Source organism: Poecilia mexicana, unplaced genomic scaffold, assembly GCF_051168715.1.
Source record: "Poecilia mexicana isolate PSO_F unplaced genomic scaffold, ASM5116871v1 scaffold_6, whole genome shotgun sequence".
In the NCBI taxonomy this organism is placed as follows: domain Eukaryota; kingdom Metazoa; phylum Chordata; class Actinopteri; order Cyprinodontiformes; family Poeciliidae; genus Poecilia; species Poecilia mexicana.
In genome coordinates, this window is record NW_028263375.1 from 16,877,162 (window position 1) to 16,899,426 (window position 22,265).

The following is a 22,265-nucleotide window of genomic DNA, read 5'->3' on the forward strand; positions in this document are numbered from 1 at the left end:
TCATAAACTTAAACTAATGTGTTTTTGGTTTGCCAAACTTCCTCATGAGTTCAATACGTCAGTGTAAGGTGAAAAGCTGCGGTGCCGTCAGGTGCTCTGAGCCTCTCGGTCTGCAGAATGGTTGTGAGAGGCAGACTGTGAGGATCCAGTCTCTTCTCCCACAAACCCTGTTGGTAAATCTTTCTTCTGTATTCCTAAAATTCCTCCGGGGTGTAATGTCGCCCCAAAGCCAGTTTGTCCACATCTTCATTCACAGCTCACTTCTGCGAATGACAAGCAGATTATGCTGGTGTGGTCAGAGGAAAACATTTTGCTGAGAAGCTCCCTTATTTGCAAAGGCTTGTGATAATGCAAATTTAAGCTGGTGCAGCATTCTCCAGGGCTGTCAAATTGCACAGCTGTGATTTTTTTTTTTTCCACCTCCTGTTGTTGTTAAGGTGCAGATGGGGGGTAAAAACTTGGGAATTTCTCATCAGAATTCCCTTAAATCTTAAGGTCTTGGCAGTTGTACTTGGTATTTCATTAACAGTAGAAATATCTGGCGCACGGAGCACATGAGAGCCTCTCTGAGCTGCTGCCCCCAGGAACATGATGCAACCTTCAGCTGTACAAGGCTGCCCATGCTCTTATTTGCTCAAGATCACATTAAACCTTTTGGTTTCTCACAGATAAGAACAACTTATGTGACGAAAAGCAGTCGGATAAACCTTGAGTCTATAATGCGTGGATCAGCAAATGCTTAAGTGTACACTTAACAGCTCTTCTTTTTTAGTTTTATTAATCGTTTAGAGTGAAAGTGAAATAGGCAGAATTGCTCGTTGTGTGCGAGTTGATTGCATTGCTAGGCCGACTTTATCAGCAAGCTCTAACATGCTGTACCAGTCGCTGCAATCTTTCTCGCATTTCCAGCAGTTTGGTCATTCCCCAAACGTTTTCTTGTGGTTCTGTTGAGAACATTTCAGACGAGAAACGACGTCAGGCCTGCTCACTCGCTGCGTCATCCTGGATATTTTCTGTTTTGTGGCATTGCTTCTTTGACATTAGCTATTATTAGCTCGTGTGTGTCCAGCCTGGTAGTCTTATCAGTAGTTCATGTTTAACTTGATTACAGAGTGTTACAGCCTGTCAAAGCCCCTCCACAGAGTTACAGTTACTTGTTTATGAGCTCAAGAACTCTTTTCCTGAAGTCCTTCCTTTTTTAGGCACTTAGCACTTTGATAATGCTTCCTGTTAGCCTCTATTGTCTCTCATATAGATGTGAAGCTGATACGCAGCTAAAGGAAATATAATAAAGTCTGAGGACTGACGCTGATCGAGCGTCCTGACACTGAAACGGAAATGGCTCAGCTCATTTAGAGAGGGCTGCCGACTTTGAATTAGAGGAATTGTGGACTGCATTGTGTTTGTCCTGTGTAGTCTGAATGAATGGATGTGCCTGTTCGACTCAAGCTGCTTTGCACAGACGTGGTGATTAAGTACGAAGTTGTGGAGACTTTTGTGTTGGAAAATAACACAAAATATGCTCTAAAATATTTTTAGGACTACTTGCAGGCGTTCTTTGATTGCATATTGGACACTGATATTTTATCTTGAGAATGTCAGTCAGTCATTAATTGAATATTAATTGACACTTTGATGTTAATTTACACTGTAAATTTTACAACATATAAAATAGGGGCACATCATAAATGACATAAATGCAATAGGACATTACATTTCACACTCACAAAAAAAGTGTTTTTAAATCAGATTTTAGTTATGCATTTGTTTGTTTTTATTTATCTCCAGTGTACAATATTTGAAAGTTGAAACACCTTCTGCGTTTCAGTGATTTGCCCTTAAACAAACTTGCAGTAGGAGTGCGTGAAGTCAGGCTGCAGAGCACAGATCAAAGCTAAAGTGGCATCAGCTCCACCCAGAGACGTTCAAAATCGCTTCGGGTTCTGGAAAAGCCGCGGGCAAATGGATGTGACGGTGAACAGAGCCATCCACGCTCTTTTGTGGTTCCTGCGTTGCTTTTCAGCCTGCAGGTGGCCGCTATAGATGCCAATGAATGTCCCATTCAAATGAGTGGTTTTCAAGTAGCTTGCGATTCCACGGCATGTATTTGCATTTAACTGTGATGCCTCACTACAGTTTGCAGAGTGCAAATCTGTGTTTTCAAAGTGAGCGTACTGGCAGTTGGCAGGATGACGCAGAAGTAGCCACGTGAAAGACGCATTTAGAAATAATTGTCATGTTTCGATTCTCCGTTTTCCCTCTTCGCTGCAGGCTCGTCGATGACAGGTGCGTGGTCCAGCCCGACGCAGGAGACCTCGCCAATCCACCCAAGAAATTCAGAGGTATGTTTAGACACTGCACACAAATATGAGTTCATAGTATGTTAGTATGTGATTTAAGTATTTTAAGGATCTTTTCAGTGTCGATATGTGGTTTGAGCACATTTCTGCCTTTGAGTGCAACGTTACCAAGTGAAACCACACAAGTGTGGCGCCTCTGAATTCATCTCTACCTCTGCAGATTGCCTCTTCAAGGTGTGTCCCATGAACAGGTATTCGGCTCAGAAGCAGTTCTGGAAAGCAAAACAAGGAAAACAAGGGAACAACAACACTCAAGCTGAGCTTTTTAAAAAGCTGCAGGTATAAAGTTTTTGTTTTAAGACGCAAGCAACTTTCAGATCATGTTGTCAATCCACAATCTACACCTGTGATGTAGCATGGGTAGTTTAGTTACCAAAAATTGTTTCTGCTTGAAAATATTATTTATCAAGTAGAAACAAAATGTAGACTTCAAAGAATTACTGAAATGAGAGCGGAGTATTTGGTGGAAAATACTCCACTCTCGATGTGTTCTTTTGTTTTAGTGCGAATGATGGAGTCAAATAAAAATCTAGATTAACTGTAAATGCCATGCATTTGTTTTGTTATTGATTAAGTTCAAAGAACCCTAAAATGCTTCGCATTGTTATATAAAACAATCTTTGCATAAAAACAAAATAAGGCACAGAAAACAAATTTCTAAATCACACATTTTCCCATTTCAAAGCTTTTAAAACCAAAACCAATGGCTGGGAAATAAACTGATTTTATTGATTTAATCAAATTTTTTGTTTTTTGAGGATTCAGTTTTTGCAAAGTCTGGATTTTTTTTTTCTTCCACCAATGAACTCCTTGGATTTCCATAGTTCAGAGTCATGTCGGCACACCTACATTAACAATTCAAAATATGGTGAAAGCTTCTTCATTACTCGCGTTAAGGGGTGTTGTTGGCTAGTCTGCAGCTTTCATTTGCCAACTCTTCCTGTCTCACTTGAAAACAAGAGTCTCAAACTTAAAAAGGTGTTAAAAAGTATTTGCCCCATTCCAGATTTTTTGTTTTCCTCTTTAAATCATGCCTGAATGATCTTTTGTTTAGAAACAAATTATCCGAGCTAAAAGTAAAATGGATGCCTTTGTAACATCTAAATAAGCTAATAAATATTTAGCCACTTGCTGACAACGACTCTGCACAGAGCATTAGACTTTTACAATACGTTACAGATGAACAATATCACGCTTAACCACATCCATTCAGACATGACAGAGCTTGATATATGAAATGTGATTTGCTCACACTTGGACTCATTAGGCACGGTAGGAAAAACTGTGACGGCAGCTTTAACCTTCTTTAACTTTAAACTTGTGATTTTTTTATCTCTCAGCACGCTGCAGAACTGGAGCAGAAGCAGAACGAGACGGAGAACAAGAAACTCCTCGGCGATATTGTCAAGTACAGTAGTGTCATCCAGGTAGAGCCGATCTCTTCAGCACATGGCTTTGTTTGTCTTCTTTGTTTACTGAGGATTTTGCTGCCGTCAATCATGCGTTGAAACCTCAGACAGGTTGTAAATACAAGTGCTATTGCTTTCTTTGACAGATTGTTAACCATGGAAGTGTAAAGCCGCAATTTGTTGAGGAAATATTTGAACAGAATTTTTCAGCTGTTGACTGAACCGTATTTAGATTGCTGGAAAGGTTTGAGCTCTTTTTAATATTTGAAAACCATCTTTATCAAATTACAGTATAAATTAAGAAACTTTTTTTTTTGAAGCAAAGATGAGGAAAATATTTCAAAAGCTAAATCTGTCCACTGAACTTATTTAGTGATGATTCAGGAATGTCTAAATGCCAAGATTTGTGAAATGGTTTAAGAAATGTACGTGAAAAAGTCTTTTATAAATTCTCAAGTTTAACTCAAAAATATACATTGTAGACTATTAAAGCACTAATATTAATGTGATAAGAATATTAATCTAAATAAGCATATATATATATATATATATATATATATATATATATATATATACACAAATAAATTAGTTGTATACTAAACTATATTTATATATAAATTGGGAGATTATTACATAATTCATAGGATTAGGAATCAATTATGTTCAACAACATAATGAAATGTGATCTAATTTATGTTGTCAAGAATTACATAGCTTGTTATATCAAACTCAGTTCTATTTATTAATAATTGAATCAAGGTAAAGAGATGCTACTAATTCTCCCTGATGAATTATTGGGTATAAATTAATGGGGGCAGTGGATGCAAATGTTTCCCAACAGAACATCCAAGTTCTCGTCTGCGGTTCTGTTTCATTAACCTTACACTGAATTAGTTTATTCAGTAAACTAATTAAACACCCATTTGAACAAAATTTGAACAAGAAAATTTAAACCATTTTGATCAAAACTGGTTTACTGCTATAAAACTAGTTGCAAAATTTAGAAGCGTCTAAATGTGAAACAAATCCAATTTGGAGGAGTCGGTTTAAATAATTACTATGCTTTCCTTGAAGGTTCTAACCAGAGTAAATGTTTTGTTCCAGCTCCTCCACATCAAAAGTAATAAGTACCTGACGGTGAACAAACGCCTGCCCGCGCTGCTTGAGAAAAACGCCATGCGGGTTTCTTTGGACCCAGCTGGAAACGAGGGCTCCTGGTTCTACATCCAGCCCTTCTGGAAGCTTCGCAGCGAAGGAGACAATGTAGGTTTCTCTGGTTTTTGCTCACCTCATGGTGGTTCTGTAACCAAAAGAAAAAAAACAACAACAACTTATCATTTCTCTCTGTCGTCAGTGGACTGTCAGTTCGTTGTGCGTCTCCAGTAACATTTCTGAATTTTATTCTTCCCTTCTGGCTTTTAGCATCCTATGATTGAAGGTATTGCCCCTGCTTTTGCATGGTTTTTGAGCATTAATCACAGAGTAAAATGGGAAAGCATGGATGAAGAAACAATGAGACTTTCTCCTGCATTGCACAGAAAAGTTTCGGCTACTGTTTCCAGCAGCCGCAGGTTGCCTGTGTGTTTCTGTAAAAGTGTCTGACCTTAAGGTTGCAACTTGTGCTGAGTCACAGAGCATGTTATCTGGAAATAATGATGCAGTTGCATACCATTTTTCTCTTTAGAAGATAGATCCATATCTTGGCCACTGTTATGAATGCAGTTTTTTTTTCTCTGAGCATCCCAGCCACTCATCCACATGAAGCCGAGCATGTTGTGTTAGCACCCCTATAGGGAAAGAAAAAAAAACAAATGTTTGCATGGGTCCACTCTTCTTTTCTGTTTGTTTTTATCTGAGAACTCCTTAAAAAGTCCAGATCCATGTCTCTTGCCTGCATTTGACTGTGTCCAATTTGTATTGAGGTGGTGGTTGGAGACAAGGTGGTGCTGATGCCAGTGAATGCTGGACAGCCGCTTCATGCCAGCAACATCGAGCTTTTAGACAATCGTGGCTGCAAAGAGGTGGGACTGAATCACCTGCAAGAGAATCATACCAGGTTGTTGCATTTATTATTTCAATCCATCTTCAATGCTTATTTTTCACTGCTGCAGGTGAATGCCCTCAACTGTAACACCAGCTGGAAAGTGACCTTGTTCATGAAGTTCAGTGACTACAGGGAAGACGTTTTGAAGGGGGTATGTTGACTTGTCGCTGTTTGAATTTCACCGCGTTTTGACCGAAATGCAGTGCTGCTTTGTGGGCGGTGGTCTCAGCATTTGCTATCTTGCAACAGGGAGATGTGGTGAGGCTTTTCCATGCTGAGCAGGAGAAGTTCCTGACTGGGGATGAGTACAAGAAGCAGCAGCATGTCTTTCTCAGGACCACCCTGCGGCAGTCGGCCACCTCGGCCACCAGCTCCAAGGCTCTCTGGGAGATTGAGGTAAAGCACAAAATGGCACAATAGTCTTATTTTGATAGTTTAAAGGTGGAAAACAACTGAAACTGTTACAAAATAAGAAGGACACCAAAGTATATTTCATCAACACACACACACACACACACACACACACACACACTGAGTGATACAAATGAGGTTTTAAAAATATAATACTTCTTATTCTGATGCTATTGCAATTAAAAATGCTTCACTTTTTCTCACATTTGAAACAGGTTGTCGGTGTTGTTACTTTGTTAATGTTGCTTCCTGTAATGTTTTTGTTATCTCTCTAGGTAAGGATCACAGCAACCAGATGAAAAACTGAAAACATATTTTTATTACAAGCACCAGCAGAATGACCGTGTTTGGATAAATTTAACTTTAGCCTGAAATTGTCCCTTTCATGCCTTAACTCTACAGCTCCTTTACTATGTGCTGTTTTTTTTTTTTTTTTTTTTTTACTGGGTTCCATGTTTCACTTTATCAGTAGGCACATATTTGAAGTTCCTGTTATTGCACCACTGTTTGTACCAGGATGTACTTAAGTTACCATATCAGTGGCTGAAATGCCATCGTGCAGAACAATGACAGAGCCACATTTCTGTCCCACAGTGATAGGTGAAGTGACGTTTACCAAGCGCTTGAAAATAAAAAAAAAAAAGACCTTTTGTTTTTCTTATGGATTCAATTATAGTTTAACATGAAGCACTTCATTCAGCAGAATTTTGCAAAAAAAAAAAAAAGATATACCTCCCTGAAGGGTTTCTGTAAAAATGATGACTCCACACACTTAATTTTTCCCTGTTTGGTGTGTTTGTGGTAGGTTGTGCACTATGACCCCTGTAGGGGTGGAGCGGGTCAGTGGAACAGTCTCTTCCGCTTCAAACACCTGGCCACTGGGAATTACCTGGCTGCAGAGGTGAGTCCGAATCAGTTTCTGTTTTCACCTGAAAATTTCATCACGCTGAGCAAATTACAAAAAGCAGGGTATTTTTTACAAAAAGGTTTATTTACATAAGAGGTTCTATTTAAAAAGTCAAACTCCTGTTACAGATTTATTGATCAGTGATTATAGTTCAAGCATTTACTTCTGTTATTTTTGATGAGTATGGCTTGAGCTGTTGCTTGGTGATCTACTGTTTTCTTTTTGGATGTATGCATATTTTGCTTACAGTTCCAGCAGATTATCACTGGTGATTTTGAAAAAAAAATCCCCTGACTTGAAACCTATAAAAACTCTGTAATCCATCAACAAGATGAGAGACATCAGCAAACCACAGGCTGATTTCCTACACGCCATGCTACAGCGTGGCGTGCAGCATCACTGCATTAACACGCAAAATGTCTTTATACTCTTAATTTTGTAAGAAATTAAAGTTTGGGTTTTCTTAACCCCTAGAACCCGACAGACCCACCGGTGGGTCCAGCTGCCACATGACCTCGGCTTGCTCTGTAAACAAAGGCTCCACGTGCCTTTAAATTTGTTTTTATTTTTTATTATCCGCTAAAAGAGGCTTTAATCTTTCAAAAACTATTCCGCATAAAGGTTTTGCCCAAAATGTTAAGATTTAAATTTATTTATACCCCCTGAGGGTGTAAGAGGTTAAGCTGTAAGCCATAATCATCAAAATGATCCTTTTGTGTTTAATAAACCTGTTTTGCAGAAACTTCACCTTTTAACTGAATAACTGCAATAAATGAACTTTTTGATATTTTAAATTCCTTTTGTTGCAAGGATATACACTTGACTTGGTTAAAAGATGTTGGGTAACATGCTGTAGGTGGCAGTATTCCCATTGTTTTCTCTGATATCATCTGTACCTAGGTGCTGTTTTTTTTATGAAAGTAAGGTTGTTGCCAGAACTATCTGACTCTGATTGCTTAATTTCTCTGTAGATGAACCCTGAATTCAAAAACGGTACGGCAGAATCCCAAAGAGAGGTGAGTCGCTAACATAAACAGGTTTCAAAGCATGTGACCTTACAGGCATCTTATTATGAATCACTTGTAGATAATCCACCCTTATATGCACATTTTTATGGTTGGTGATATTAACTGTCCCTAATTTCCCAGTGTGTCTGAAGCTGAACGCTGATGTAAGTATTAGATTTCCAGTTCTGGTAACAATTACCACAGCAGCTTCAGAAGTCAAGGCGGCTCTCCGTCTCCTGTTATTATGCAATATCACTTGTTAAGTTCTCACTCGGCTCACCCTGCAGATTTCTACACACACACACACAAACATGCGCACACGCACTCAGAAACAAACTCTGCCGAACTCTGGATCTGCATCCAGACATTTCTCTCGGCTCGTAGCAGCTTGCCACATTTGTATTCTGCCGAGGTAAAAACGCACACAAACACAAACCCTCAGCCCTCGCACACTTTCTTATGCACATGCTGAATTTCAAACTCACAGGGGGCTTCTTACATAACGTCTGGGTTGTGGGGGTGCCCAGCAAGCAGAGAGGATGGGAGTGGGGGGGAGAAGGCAGACGTGCTGTCTGCTCTGCTTCACTCGCTTGTGCTAAACTGGTTGGGTGAGTCACCAGCAGAGGGAGGGGGTGGGAGGACAGAGAAGCCGAGGCGTGGAGCCAGCTCTGGGGAGCTTCCCATTGACATGCAGAGAACAGTGGGAGAAGTTAACCCTTACCGTCGTCTGCTGCATCTGAAGCCGCCCAGGAAAGTCGTGGCTGTGTGTCTGCTCGACTGTGTGATTCGATGCATCATTAGTGTGGGATTCAGCCAACTGTACTATGGCTCGTGTCCATCTGTTTTCAGTCAGTCAGCGGTAATTATCGGTATTTGTCAACATTTGAGCTGATTTGTCAAAATTTAAACCTGGAGAGGGAAGCCAGGTTGATGAGGGAATCTGTGCTCGGCTTTAAACAAATTTATTACTCAGTTTTTTTTTTTTAAGGTGGACTAAATTTTTGATGAGTAAATTAAATAAAACCGGTGTCCTTGAAGGTTTTTGAATCATACGCGATTCTAACTATACAATCATAAAAACACTGGAGCATTGTTTACCTTTACCTCTGAATCTGTTTTCTGCTTTAGTCTAATTTGCAGAGGTAGAAGAGTTTAATGTGGAGGATTTTTGGTCAGCTTTTTAAAAATGTTAATAGCCCTGGAAAACATTTGAATTACCATCATTGATATTTACTATCTGAATCCATCCATCTGTTCATCTTCTGATTATTCCATCCCATTCCACCTTTATTTATCAAGCACTTGAAAAACAACCCAGTAGGCAAAAGTGCTACTTTGCCTGGGGAGGAGAAAGCAGATTCCTCTGTCCTTATATAAAGTAGGAATGTCTGACCAATCCTACCGTCGCAACAAGATGTCCAAAATCCTCTGCCTAAGGCGGAGAGTAACGTCAAACCAGCAGAATCCACCTTTAATGCCTTAAATGTTGGACAGTTAAAACAAGTCATTAATATCCCAGCTGTTGTCCTAAAATGAGCTCAGTGAATTGCAGTTTGGTATCATGAGATGAAGGTAGAGATGATAAATAGTGATCATTTCAACCTTTTGCGTTTAATGCAGAATGAGACGGACGCCGGCTTCTCCAAGAGGAAGAACCAAGCCTCAGAGAGGATCGCCTTCACTCTGGTTTCTGTTCCCCATGGGAACGACATTGCATCTCTGTTTGAGCTGGATGCCACCACCCTGCAGCGGGCGGACTGCCTGGTGCCCAGGTCAGTCTCTCACCAGTTATCCACACTCTGTAGCCTGTTCATTTTCACAGACAAGTGACCTGGAGTGATGCACGTCTGCAGGTGTTAATGTTGTGGGTTGACTCATCATTTCCAGGTGTTTCAATCCTGAAACTGCTGAATTATGCAGTTATCTAAGTTTGTCATAACTGATTGAATCCAAGATCCTGTTTTTAATTCTAACTATTTTAAAAATGAAATTTGACCCATTTCACTTTAAGGCTCCAGTGGAATATTGAAAAGTCTGGAAATTAATTTGATAATTTGCACTGTTTTTTTTAAAACTACGTTTTAAAAAAACGTAGTTTTTTTTAAAACTACGTTTTAAAAAAACGTAGTTTAAAACAGGAGTTTTAAACTTCTGTTTAAAACAGAAGTTTTAAAACACTTCTGTTTTAAAAACATAAATAAATCTATAAATCTGTTTTTCTATACTGCACTAATATAATGAATATATCCTGTTTCTTCATTTATATTCAATACACAAGCACATTATGCACATTTTTAAAAAGTTATCCTACTCCTTTGCATATCCTTTGAATTGTGGAGGAAAAAAAAGAGTATGGTCTTTTTTTTTTTTTTTGGTATTTAATATATTTGCAACTTTTATCTTCAACAATAAGTCAAAGCTTGAATGTCTTTGTCCAAACCCAACCGTAGCATCACATTTCATAATTTATATAACAAACTATCTTCTTTCTTAATTGCTTGTGTCTCTAACAGTTTGGAGTTTTCAGAAGGAGAAAGCATAAAAATCCTGTTTATTTGTTCAGATGTGCGGTTTTTAATACATAGTGACATCAGATCTGTGTTAAACTTTCACCAGAAACTCCTATGTGAGACTTCGGCACCTGTGCACAAACACCTGGGTGACGAGTACAAATATCGCCATAGATACAGAGGAGGAGCGTCCGGTTATGCTCAAGGTTTGCATAATACTGCTGCACACACAGACCTACATACGAGTCAAATATAGAGTATTTTACATGTTTTTTTTTGTTTTTTTTTTGGTAGATTGGTACCTGTTCCACGAAGGAGGACAAAGAGGCGTTTGCCATTGTATCCGTTCCTTTATCTGAGGTCAGAGATTTGGACTTTGCAAACGATGCCAACCAGGTCCTGGAGTCCACTGTGAGGAAGCTTAAGTTTGCCAACATTACTCAGAACGAGAGGAGGTACAGACAGCGAAATGAAGTGATGCGGCTTACAACCGGAGGTGCTGGTTCATTTTGAACTTTAAGCTGGACTTTTCCTTCAGGTTTGTGACGACGCTTCTGGAGGACCTGATTTTCTTTGTGTGCGTGGTGCCAAACAACGGGCAGGATGTTCTCTCTGTGGTCACCTCCACGCCCAACCGCGAGAGGCAAAAACTCATGAGGGAGCAGAACATTCTTTCCCAGGTCAGCACAAATGCACTGATTGAATGAGTTTTGTGTGTAAATGTATTAGTAAATTATTACATTTGGGCCTCAAGATGTTAAAATGGGAATAAATTTTGTCCTTGATGTTTTTTTCCGGCAGATTTTTGGCATTCTGACAGCTCCGTTCAAAGACAATGGCGACGGTCCAATGTTGAGGTTGGAGGAACTGGGAGATCAGCGCTACTCTCCCTTCAAATATATGTTTAGACTCTGCTACAGAGTGCTGCGACACTCGCAGCAGGACTATCGTAAGAATCAGGTATAAAATGAGCCTTGGTATATGGTTGTAGTACGAACTCGTGTAATTATATGAGATGGTTGAAAAATGAAGTGTGTTACTGTAGAAAATAAGTATGCAGAAAGCAAGCTTTTTACTACCCAACATACACTATGCAGCAGTATTATTTTTTTTTAAGTTGTTTTAGTTTAGTTTAAATCTGTATTTAGTTTGTTTGTTTTTGTTGTGAAATTATATACCTAGCTGTAGAGGAGTGTGTTCCTCATGGGATTTAGAGCCACTTTATCACTGGACGGGTAAAAGAAATTTAACCCCCCCCTTTCTGTTTGTCCTTTAAATTTTCAATCACATAACATTCAATATGTACTGAGCAGTAAGGCAGGAGTATATTTGACTTTAATGCCACTGTTGAAAATTGTAATATTCATTATTCTTCTCATTTTTGCATTTACATTTTAAATGCTACAACCTTTGCTCATCATTGTTCAAAATCTTCATCTTTCTCTCTTTAAATTGTTAAAACAGTGCCAAAACAGTGCATGTATTTACATACATATTTAACTTTTCTCCTGTGTGTCACATTGCAACATTATGCTCTATTGTGAGGTGGCCTTTTAGCATGTAACTCTGTCAGCTTTCCTGCTTAAACTGAAATTTTAAGCAGCAAAATTTTACTTTTTGCTTAGTCAGATTGGATAGAGATCATGGGGCAGAATACATATCTTTGCCACATTTTTCTGATTTTATTTGTTTGCTATGCAAAATGGAAAAGCATAAATGCTTTATTTACTAATTTGTTTTGGTTTATCATGTCAAATCCCAGAGAAATGCATTGCAATGTGATAAATGTTCAAATCCACGTGGCCTATGAATTTTTTCAGTCGTTCTTGGCATCATTCCTGACATTTTACAAGGTACATTATTAATCAGTTATTTCCAGAAGTAGCCATTTAATGAACTTTTCATCATGATGAGAACAACCTCCCACTGTTGCCTTCACATTTCTCAAACTCTTTTATAAATTAAGGTGGCTGAAGTGGTTTTTAGTCGAGCTGCATTGCTTTTTTGCACCTATAAAATGATGTACCATACATAAGAATTGATTCTTAATGTGTAATTTCTTCTACCTCGCAGGAATATATAGCCACAAAGTTTCCCATCATGCAGTCTCAGATGGGGTATGAGATCCTGGCTGAGGACACAATCACTGCGCTGCTGCACAACAACCGCAAGTTGTTGGAAAAACACATCACAGCCAGAGAGATCGAGACCTTTGTCAGCCTGCTGCGGCGAAATCGAGAGCCGAGGTGAGACACGGACACCTCTCACAAAGCAAGTGGTCCAGTTTCAACAAGATTCAGAAATTTGGTGTAGTAGCGCCTAGACGATGCATACTGTGTCTTGGTTAACTTCCTGTCATCTAGTTGGTCCGTATCTGTTATTCTGGTTGATATTATCCATTCTTTGATCTACTCTGTCAGGTTCCTGGATTATCTGTCTGATCTCTGTGCGTCCAACAAGACGGCCATCCCCGTCACGCAGGAACTTATCATAAAATTTATGATAAATCCCGCCAACGCAGACATCCTTATTCAGACCAAGTGAGTCGAACCCTCAGATGCCTGTTTTAACTATCTTGCCTTATTTCACATATTACATTTTTGAACATATTTAAACATGCGCACAGTCTCCTCAGTCTGTGTGAACTTTCTTGCAGTGCTATGTCTGCTTTGAAATGAAGATTTTTTCCTGCAGCAGTCCTATATAAGTACTGCTACGTTTGTCCAGTGCTTCATTTTACATGTGCTTTCCTTCTACCCCCACTCTCCACTAGGCTAATCTCAAACTCGGAAAACTCCATGGACTCCTCCTTGTCCCCAGATGATGGGGACGAAGAGGAGGTTTGGCTCTACTGGATCGACATCCACAAAGAGCCTCATGGCAAATCCATCCGCCACCTGGCCCAGGATGCTAAGAACAACCATAAAATCGATGCAGACCTCCTTACCTACTACAGGTAATGGGTGTAATTCAGTGACTCTCAAAAAAAAGTGAGGCATGTCCTGAGGGGGCACATTCACATTTCCAGCCGATCAGTTGGTTGTTATACCGAATATTAAATAAGCCGGTCACATGGTGACAGCTAAATCCATTTAAGCATCTTAGAGAATGTGATGAAAACTTTCCGACGTTCAAATCGAGCCCCAGAATGGGGAAGAAAAGAGATGCAAGTGACGTTGAGATTGTAAAGGTTGTCTGTGTCAGAGTGGTTGGTCTGAATACTCCAGAAACTCCTGCACTCCTGGGATTTTCTCTCATAATCATCTTAAAGGTTTACAGAGGGTGCTAACAGTTGTGTGGACAAGTATCGCCGAAGTTGGATTATAACAGATTGGAAATACTTTACCTGTTTTGATTAGTCTAAATTTTCAGCTGCTGCAGAGGGTCAGACTTTTTCCCTAAACGCCATGGAAGCTGGCATAACACTACCTGGTAGCTGGTGGTGTTATAATGACCCCCTTTAATAATATTAATCAATTTAAACGTTTAATGCCCTACATATGACCAATTGAAACCAAACGCGTACATTCACACGCTACTGGATTGTAGCAGCAGCTGACCTGGGTCAGGCTGACAGAAGCGAGGCTGCAGGTTCCTCTGACCAACGCCAGCAGGCAATACAAGTGAAGTCTCTTACCCAGGGACAAAAACGACAGGGATAGCGCACAGGGAATTGAACCAGCGGTCCTTTGGAACCAACTGAGCGTTGATTGAACCCCACAGGCTACCTGAGTAATGTTTCTGATCATGTTTGTGTCACTGCAGTGTAAGACGCAAAGCCCACACTTTGAGTCATGCAGAGTTCAAAAGGGGTTCATCACAATATTAACAAGATTTGATTTGCTTCCACACTAAACACTTAGCGTGTTGGCGCTTCCACAACAGCAGCACAAGGTGCAACAGGGCACAAAAGTTTAAACGTATCAACTTTAATAAATATAGATGTATTTAAATTTGATCCCAAAAAAGTGTAAGAGCCACCGACTAAATCCTGCACTGACACTGAAATCAACACTTGAACGTTAAAATGTTTCCCCCGTCTCCCCTCTCGTCCTCTGCAGGTGTCAGCTGAACTTGTTTGCCAAAATGTGCCTGGATCGCCAGTATTTGGCCATCAACCAGATCAACGACAAACTACCTGTGGATCTGATCCTGCGCTGCATGTTTGACGACTGCCTGCCCTACAACCTCAGAGCGTCCTTCTGTCGCCTGATGCTGCACATGCATGTGGACTGCGAACCACAGGAGGCTGTGGTTCCGGTGCGCTATGCCCGTCTCTGGACGGAAATCCCTTCCAAGATCTCCATCAAAGAGTGAGCATCTGCACTTTGGCCGACTCGTCTTATTTTTTTTTAGGCGAATTCTCACCTGTTTGATTTATTTGTTGCACAGGTTCAAGTATGAGTCAACAGTCGACTCAAGGGAGGAGATGAAGAAGAAATTTAAAAGCACCATGGAATTTGTTGATGATTATCTTAAAGATGTGTTCAACCAGCGTTACCCGTTTGGGGACAAAGAAAAGAATGAACTCACACTAGAGGTAAATGTACTTTCTAGGCCTGTTAGTCTACGTCAGAGGTTCCCATACTGTGGGGCGGGAAGCCGTCTGGATGAAAAAAACAAAACAAAACATGAACACTGTATGCGCTGGGTTTTTACCTTAGAATGGCCAACTCTCTGTTATTCCTATGTCAATTTGATACAGTAGAGGCTTCCACACTTCCCATATCTGTGTCCTCTGTCACTTTTATCAGCAGTTAAAACTGTTTAATCCGTTGTTAACATGTTGTAACCTGTTTTTCCGAGCCGCCTTTAAACGCAACATGAGCGCTATGGGTTTACACCTGTGAAGGAGACCTGCTGCTGCTGTGCGGAGCTACGTAGGTTTGTGTTAGGATCACGGGAGCAAACCAGCAAAACGCAAAGAACTTTTCACAGTTTTTCCCTCCAAACTAACCGACTGAGTTGAGTAAAGCTGTTGGATGCAGGAAATGTTAGCTAAAAGATGACTAGCTAATATCAATACAGAACCTTAAGCTTAACAAGCACCTTGTAGGCTACCGATGTTGGTGTCTATTTTCAGCTACGTACATTCATTTTGCCCCCGAAAAAGTCGATGTCCCCCGCCCCATCACACGCGTCGTTTCAACCAGACAGCCATTTGTAATCCATAGGGAGGGCGCAGAAAATGTTTGGAAACCATTGGGGGGGCGCAGAAGAAAAAGTTTGGGAACCACTGGTTTAGGTCATGTGACATTCAGCTGATCATTAAGATTTGTACTGAAGCTAAATATGTTTTAATCTATCAATCCTGTCAAAATACGGCTCAATGAAACTAACAAAAATTACTCGTTTTAATTCTTCTTGCTTTTCTCTGAGTTGTCTTGAAAGAACAACTACAAATGACTCTCTTTAAAATTCAACCCTGCATTTTATTCAACAAGTACAGTTTAAGTAAATGCAGGTATTTCCTTGCTTTATCATAGCAGGTAGAATTAAAAATTGTATCCAAAAGGATTTCAACTTTTCCTATAAAGACAGGAAAAGATTAACGGTATTTTTATTTCCTGGCATGCTCGTTAATTTGGTTCAGTTTGACAAAATAAGCAAACATTCCCAAAACTCAAACGAGAAGGAAAGCTTTTTCAACAACCTGATTCTCAAAATCCAACAGGGCTGCCACGTGTTTTGCACCTCGAGAAGCCTGCAGTTAAAATTTATTTTCTCATTGGTTGCAATTCATTAAATCTTTCACACACGTACAACCTGTTTGAGTGATGAGGACGTAGTTTTTCATCAAGCCCCAAATCCAAAATGACACCTGTACGTTTAACTCGTAGTTAGCTGCAATAATAAACTAATTATTTGCATTTTTGTTGGATTGTATTGTATTAAATTCCTCAAATGTATGTTATTGTTTCAGCTATTTTTGTGAAAAAGTCAGTGTAGTTCTTGAATACATGAAGTGCAAACATTTCTATGGCTTTCTTTCACCATCCTGATTATGATTGTGTCCCCTCTGTTAGGTGGTCAATCTGGCTCGACACTTGGTGTACTTTGGTTTCTACAACTTCAGTGAGCTGCTGCGCCTCACACGCATTTTGCTGGCCATCCTGGACATTGTTCAGCAACCTTTCAGCTTGCTTAGCAACCTTGGGAAGACTCCAGAGGCCGGTCAGTGCACTGAAACCTCAACTATTAGGATCATTTTTGTGCCTAAATATGTACATGTGTGCCTTTAAGTAAGGTTACTTAAGAATTAAACTGACACTGGTTCATGTGTAGCAAAATAATGGGAGGTAAAAGCTAATTGTCTGGTTTTATTTCATAAATTTAGACATAACAGATCAGTGTATGCAAAACCAGAGCAGTTTATAAACGAATTAAGATTGAAATCATCGCTAAAATGTTTTATTGTGACTTTTGTAATAACAGTTATGAAGTGAGACCAAAGAATATAGTACGACAAATTTGAAAGGCTGAGATAATGTTGCCGAGTTGTTTTTGTTTATCTGTATAAGGTGTCAAGAATTAGACGTTTTCTGTTTTACTTTGTATGTCATAAACCTTTTTTTTTTTTGTATTGTTTCACCAACTGTAATCATTTAAATGTTGATGTTCCTCACACAAACGGACTAAACAAAAACAAAACAAAACAAAAAAAACACCTCTCCCTTTTAGGAAACAATGTTCTGCGCACAATCCACGGCGTTGGAGAATTGATGACTCAGATGGTAATGAGTCGAGGCGTGCCGCACAGTTTGCCCGACATGCCACCTTCCCTGCGCTACACTGTAGGACAGTTCCTCCCGGACAACGAGGACGTCGTGGTGATGGACACCAAGCTGAAGATCATTGAGATCTTGCAAGTATGAACTGCTGCTGATTATTTTATTATCCATCTCAGTTTTTTTTTCTTTTGCCCATTTCAATTTGCATGCTTTATTAATCCTTGTTTACATTTTGTGCTCATTTAAGTTCATCCTAAGTGTGAGGTTGGACTACAGGATCACCTACCTACTGTCCATTTACAAGAAGGAGTTTGGAGAAAGTACAATGCCTGAGAGCTGTTCCTCAATGGCTGACTACCCTCCGATTACATGTGAGATTTGTCTCTTGTTGTTCACATCCCCAAAGGTTTATAATATTGGATGTTAACGCTTGCCATATTTTAACCATCTGTTAGCTTCTGAGCCCAACATGGATGAGATTGCAGCGAAAGCAGAGAGCATGTTTGTAGGAAGGTTGGCGAAGCTACATTCTGATGTTATTTTCTAAAATCTTTTTTTCCCCCATACGCTGTCAAACATTCATGCAAGTCTCCTTTTGTGTTCTGTAGCTCTGCATTAAGCGTGTTGGAGCTTGATGATGAAGGTGGCCGCACATTTTTGAGGGTCCTCATTCATCTCATCATGCAAGATTATCCGCCTCTGGTCTCCGGATCGCTGCAGCTCATCTTCAAACACTTCAGTCAGAGAGCTGAGATGCTGCAGGCCTTTAAACAGGTACAACTTCTCAGCGTGTGACATTCCCAACTTGTGCTATTACGCTGTTTACAGAGTGATTATTCTTCAGTTTGATACTGAATTTGGTGCACAGCATCAGTCAAAAACAGTCTAGGCATAATCCACACATGTCAGCACAATTACCTCACTTAATAATAATCGACAGGGAATAAAACTGTTGCAACAATTGGCAAAATGTGTCAAACAGGATGCGCCGTTGAATGCCAGTTATTTTTCTTGACGTTTTTAACTAGATTGAACAGACGGTTCTTATTTTTCAAGAGCAAGTTGTCAAAGAAAGCTGTAAAACCAAAGGTTAAAACAGACTCAAAAAACAATCTTTAAATTTTTTTTTTCTTGTAAACTGCTGCAGTTTATTGGTTAAACTAGAGAGAAGTGCCTGCAATAGTTCCCAGGTACTTGTAGCTGTACACAGTCAGCTCTAGAGATCCATTGATTACAGCAAGTTGGTGAGTTTTCCCGTCTTCTGTGACCAAGTCTTTGGTTTTGCTGATATTTAACTTCAGGTAATGTTTATCACACGGCTTCATCAAGTAATCAACAGGTTTCCATCTTGCTGACAATAAAAGTGTCATTTACGTACTTGAGGATGAGGTTGTTTTCAGACGCATTTGTGTTTAAAATACACAAAAAGAGGAGAAGACGCACGCCTCAGGTGTCCGTCACCAAACTGTGGGGTTGAATTATAGTAAAAACTGATGTAAATACTGGGCCCTCAAGATGCTTGAGCAGACACTTAAACAGTGACAGTTGTGCCCCCTGCTCCTCTGTGAGCCTGGTAAGAAAACTGCAATAGGTCAAGCTGGCCATGTACTCAAAGCTTTTCATAGCAATAGAAGTCAAAACCATCAGTTCAAGATAATTGGGCCCTCTTGGAGATTAAGCTTTTTTTTTTTTTTTTCTTTTTTTTTTTGCCATGGGTACAATTATAGATTCTCTACAGAGCTTGGGAACCTTCTGCTGAATAAAAGACGGGTTAATCGGTTCTGTAAAATGTCACAGTTGTTCTGCACAGACTTTAAGGATTCTGCTGTGATCCTGTCGTGCCCTGGACTTTTCCTGATGCGACATTGGTGGAATACAGACCCGACTGAACATTGATGCCAAGACCAGAGCAGATGAAGCAATTGTTCCATGCTCTAAAAATATAATTATGCATGTTTATAAGATTCCACTCATCAATGAAACGCAGATAAAACACCTGCATAGCTTTTGCAAGCTGCACCTGATCCTTATAATCCCCCACCTGTTCCCGTCTGCCTTTTTTCATTGTTCAGTCCAATCATGGTTTCTATGGCGACCCGTACACGTTTAATTGTTGGATTTGTGAAGGGACTTCTTCTCATCTCGAATGAAAACTGGTTTTGTTTCAACCACGATGGTACTTCAATAGGGATGCATATAAACATTTTGTCTCTGATTTTCCTTTTTTTTTTTTTTCCCCTGTAATTTCAGGTTCAGCTCCTTGTTTCAGAGCAGGACGTACTCAACTACACACAGATCAAGGAAGACCTGGACAGGCTGCGTCTCACTGTAGAGAAGTCGGAGCTGTGGGTGGAGAAAAGTGGAATCTACGGCAATGACGAGCTGGGGGTGAGGCAGAGTGAAGAGCCCACCGGATAGATGCTTACCTGCTGTCCAAAAAATCACCACGTCAAATGCAAACAACAGTTTTCAAATTATGATGTAATTTATCAGGAAAAAAAAGCTGTTATGTCCTTTACAATTATGAATAAAATTAATTATCAAATAATTCAAAGATTGAGATGGAAACATAGTTACCATCTCAATTATTTAATCATAATATCATAATTATGATTAATTACAAATATTAAGAAAGCACTCACACTATGCTAAGTTTTTAAGTATTTTTTTTACAGTCTAGTTTTTATTTTTCCATACTATTTTCTAACAGTTGGCTACAGACAGTATGCGACTATATTGTCTGTATTCATTTTGGCTTAGTTGGAAAATGATCAAGCTCACAGTGTCCGCCTTCCTCATCCAGGATGCTGTTCTGAGTCCGGTGCAAGATGGGGAAAGCAAACCTCAGATGGACAGTAACCAAGAAAACAACTACGAAGTACTGAAATGTGTGAGTTTCGTGTCTTCGTTTTGCCATCCTGACTGCCCAGTTTTCGGTATTTTTCTGGAAAAGATTTCCGTCTCCCGTCATTAGATCCTGGAGCGCTTCAGTCGGCTGTGTTGCGTGAGCAAAAAGAACCGTTTGCAGCTGCAGAGGCTGCTGAAGAACATGGGAGCCCACACTGTGGTGCTGGAGCTGCTGCAGATCCCCTACGAAAAGGCGAGGACCGACACCAACGTCTCCATCAACGCGCAGTTATTCTCGGTGTTTCTGTTTGGCCCTCCAAATGTCTTTAACTTTATCTGTTTGGCTTCTTTCAGAATGACGAGAAGATGAATGAGATCATGAAGCTGGCTCACAGCTTTTTGCAAAACTTTTGCAAGGGAAATCCGGAAAATCAAGTTCTGCTGCACAAACACCTGAACCTCTTCCTCACTCCTGGGGTTTGTTCACTTCACTTTTTGCTTCACTAAGTATAAACAGTTTGAAATCACTTCTTCTTAAAGCCGTTATGTCTGCTTTTTGCTAGCTACTGGAAGCCGAGACGATGCGTCACATCTTCATGAACAACAATCAGCTGTGCAATGAGATCAGCGACCGCGTCGTCCACCATTTCGTCCACTGCATCGAGACCCACGGACGTCACGTTCAGTACCTCAAGTTTTTGCAGACGATCGTGAAGTGTGACGGGAAGTACATGAAGAAATGTCAGGACAAAGTCATGACTGAGGTAGGAATTTAAATGCGGCATGTCACATGCTCGCAAGGTGATTTGGAGCCAGTATTTATGCATGCAGAATGTTGCGAGGGTCCCACGCTTTTTTAAAAAGGTGTTAAATTTGATCAAGATATTTTCAGAATAAGCGTACAACAGGGAGTGAAGTCTGGAAATACAAACCATGACAATGTCCTTGTTGTCTCCATGAGAAATCTGTGGAGATACAAATATGGACATGGAAACAATGCAATAGAATTAAGAGTACTTCTCCTATGAGAATCTATTAGTAAAAGCTACATCACACGGACACACACACACACACACACACTACTATGTACCAGGCACACACCAATTGATCAGGAACCAAGTAAGATGAGCTGCAACAACAAAAACAAGAAGAAATCAGACAGAAAAGTCAAATTATTCTGACATGAATGAGGCAGCAAACGTTTACAGTCATATTGCATCATAACTATATAATGCCGCTGTCGCATATGGAGTCTCACTGCAGTGAGTAAGAAACTGTTATTGAACTGTGAAGTTATAGATCTGCAATATCTGCCAGAGGGTAACAGTTCAAACAGACGGTAAGACAGGTGGGAATAGTCCTTTAAGATGTTGTTGGCTCTAGAGAGAGAATGTCTGCTAGCGATGTCTTTAATGGAGGGGAGAGAACATCCAGTGGGTTTTTTTGTGGAGGCCCCCCCACCCCCGCAGCAGTGTTGGCTTACTAAATAGTGATTCAGTTTGATAAAATGTTCTCCATGGTAGCTCTGAAAAAGACACCAGCAGCAGATCATCACTCGGTTGTTTTTTTTTTTTTTTTTTTTTGAGGATTCTCAGGAAGTGCAGGTGCTGTTGAAGTCTCTGTAGGTTTTATTGCAAATTCCCAGGAATTACTCTACTCTCTTCACTGTAGAGATTGAGATAAGAGAGGTTACAGGTTCGTACTGTGTCCTGAATTTATGTATAACTTTGCAACTTTCATTTTTGTGGCGGTTAGTAAGAGATTGTTTAGCGAACACCACTCAGTCAGACTGTGCACTTTGTTTCTGTAGGCAGTCTCATCTTCTTACCAAATCAGTCCCACCACAGCCATAGCAAACTTTATAATATAATTTTCTGAAAATGCTGGAGTACAGTTGTGTATGAGCAGTGCAGGGGGCTCAGCACTCAGCCCTGTGAGACACTAATAAAGATGTGGAGGAGAAATGGGAATGGATCCTGGCAGATTGTGGTTGACCTGTCTGCCATCTGGAGGTGGGTGAGGGTAACCCCAGGGCCAGC

The 22,265-nt window shown here is 40.1% G+C and overlaps 1 protein-coding gene across 1 annotated transcript in view; it reads left to right on the top strand.

Annotated features, from left to right (window-relative positions):
- Positions 1–22,265, top strand: part of itpr2 (inositol 1,4,5-trisphosphate receptor, type 2) — a 63,544-nt gene that overhangs the window by 2,660 nt on the left and 38,619 nt on the right. The window contains exons 2-30 of the mRNA XM_014984056.2: positions 2,272–2,342; positions 2,521–2,639; positions 3,701–3,787; positions 4,874–5,032; positions 5,692–5,790; positions 5,881–5,964; positions 6,063–6,209; positions 7,030–7,125; positions 8,103–8,147; positions 9,759–9,910; positions 10,755–10,854; positions 10,943–11,103; positions 11,187–11,328; positions 11,450–11,608; positions 12,722–12,894; positions 13,069–13,188; positions 13,422–13,604; positions 14,710–14,961; positions 15,041–15,188; positions 16,675–16,822; positions 17,330–17,517; positions 17,627–17,750; positions 17,835–17,892; positions 17,988–18,153; positions 19,630–19,767; positions 20,183–20,269; positions 20,354–20,479; positions 20,581–20,703; positions 20,790–20,990. Of these exons, the coding sequence (XP_014839542.2) occupies positions 2,272–2,342; positions 2,521–2,639; positions 3,701–3,787; positions 4,874–5,032; positions 5,692–5,790; positions 5,881–5,964; positions 6,063–6,209; positions 7,030–7,125; positions 8,103–8,147; positions 9,759–9,910; positions 10,755–10,854; positions 10,943–11,103; positions 11,187–11,328; positions 11,450–11,608; positions 12,722–12,894; positions 13,069–13,188; positions 13,422–13,604; positions 14,710–14,961; positions 15,041–15,188; positions 16,675–16,822; positions 17,330–17,517; positions 17,627–17,750; positions 17,835–17,892; positions 17,988–18,153; positions 19,630–19,767; positions 20,183–20,269; positions 20,354–20,479; positions 20,581–20,703; positions 20,790–20,990 (3,856 nt within the window). The remainder of the gene's footprint in view (positions 1–2,271; positions 2,343–2,520; positions 2,640–3,700; positions 3,788–4,873; positions 5,033–5,691; positions 5,791–5,880; positions 5,965–6,062; positions 6,210–7,029; positions 7,126–8,102; positions 8,148–9,758; positions 9,911–10,754; positions 10,855–10,942; positions 11,104–11,186; positions 11,329–11,449; positions 11,609–12,721; positions 12,895–13,068; positions 13,189–13,421; positions 13,605–14,709; positions 14,962–15,040; positions 15,189–16,674; positions 16,823–17,329; positions 17,518–17,626; positions 17,751–17,834; positions 17,893–17,987; positions 18,154–19,629; positions 19,768–20,182; positions 20,270–20,353; positions 20,480–20,580; positions 20,704–20,789; positions 20,991–22,265) is intronic.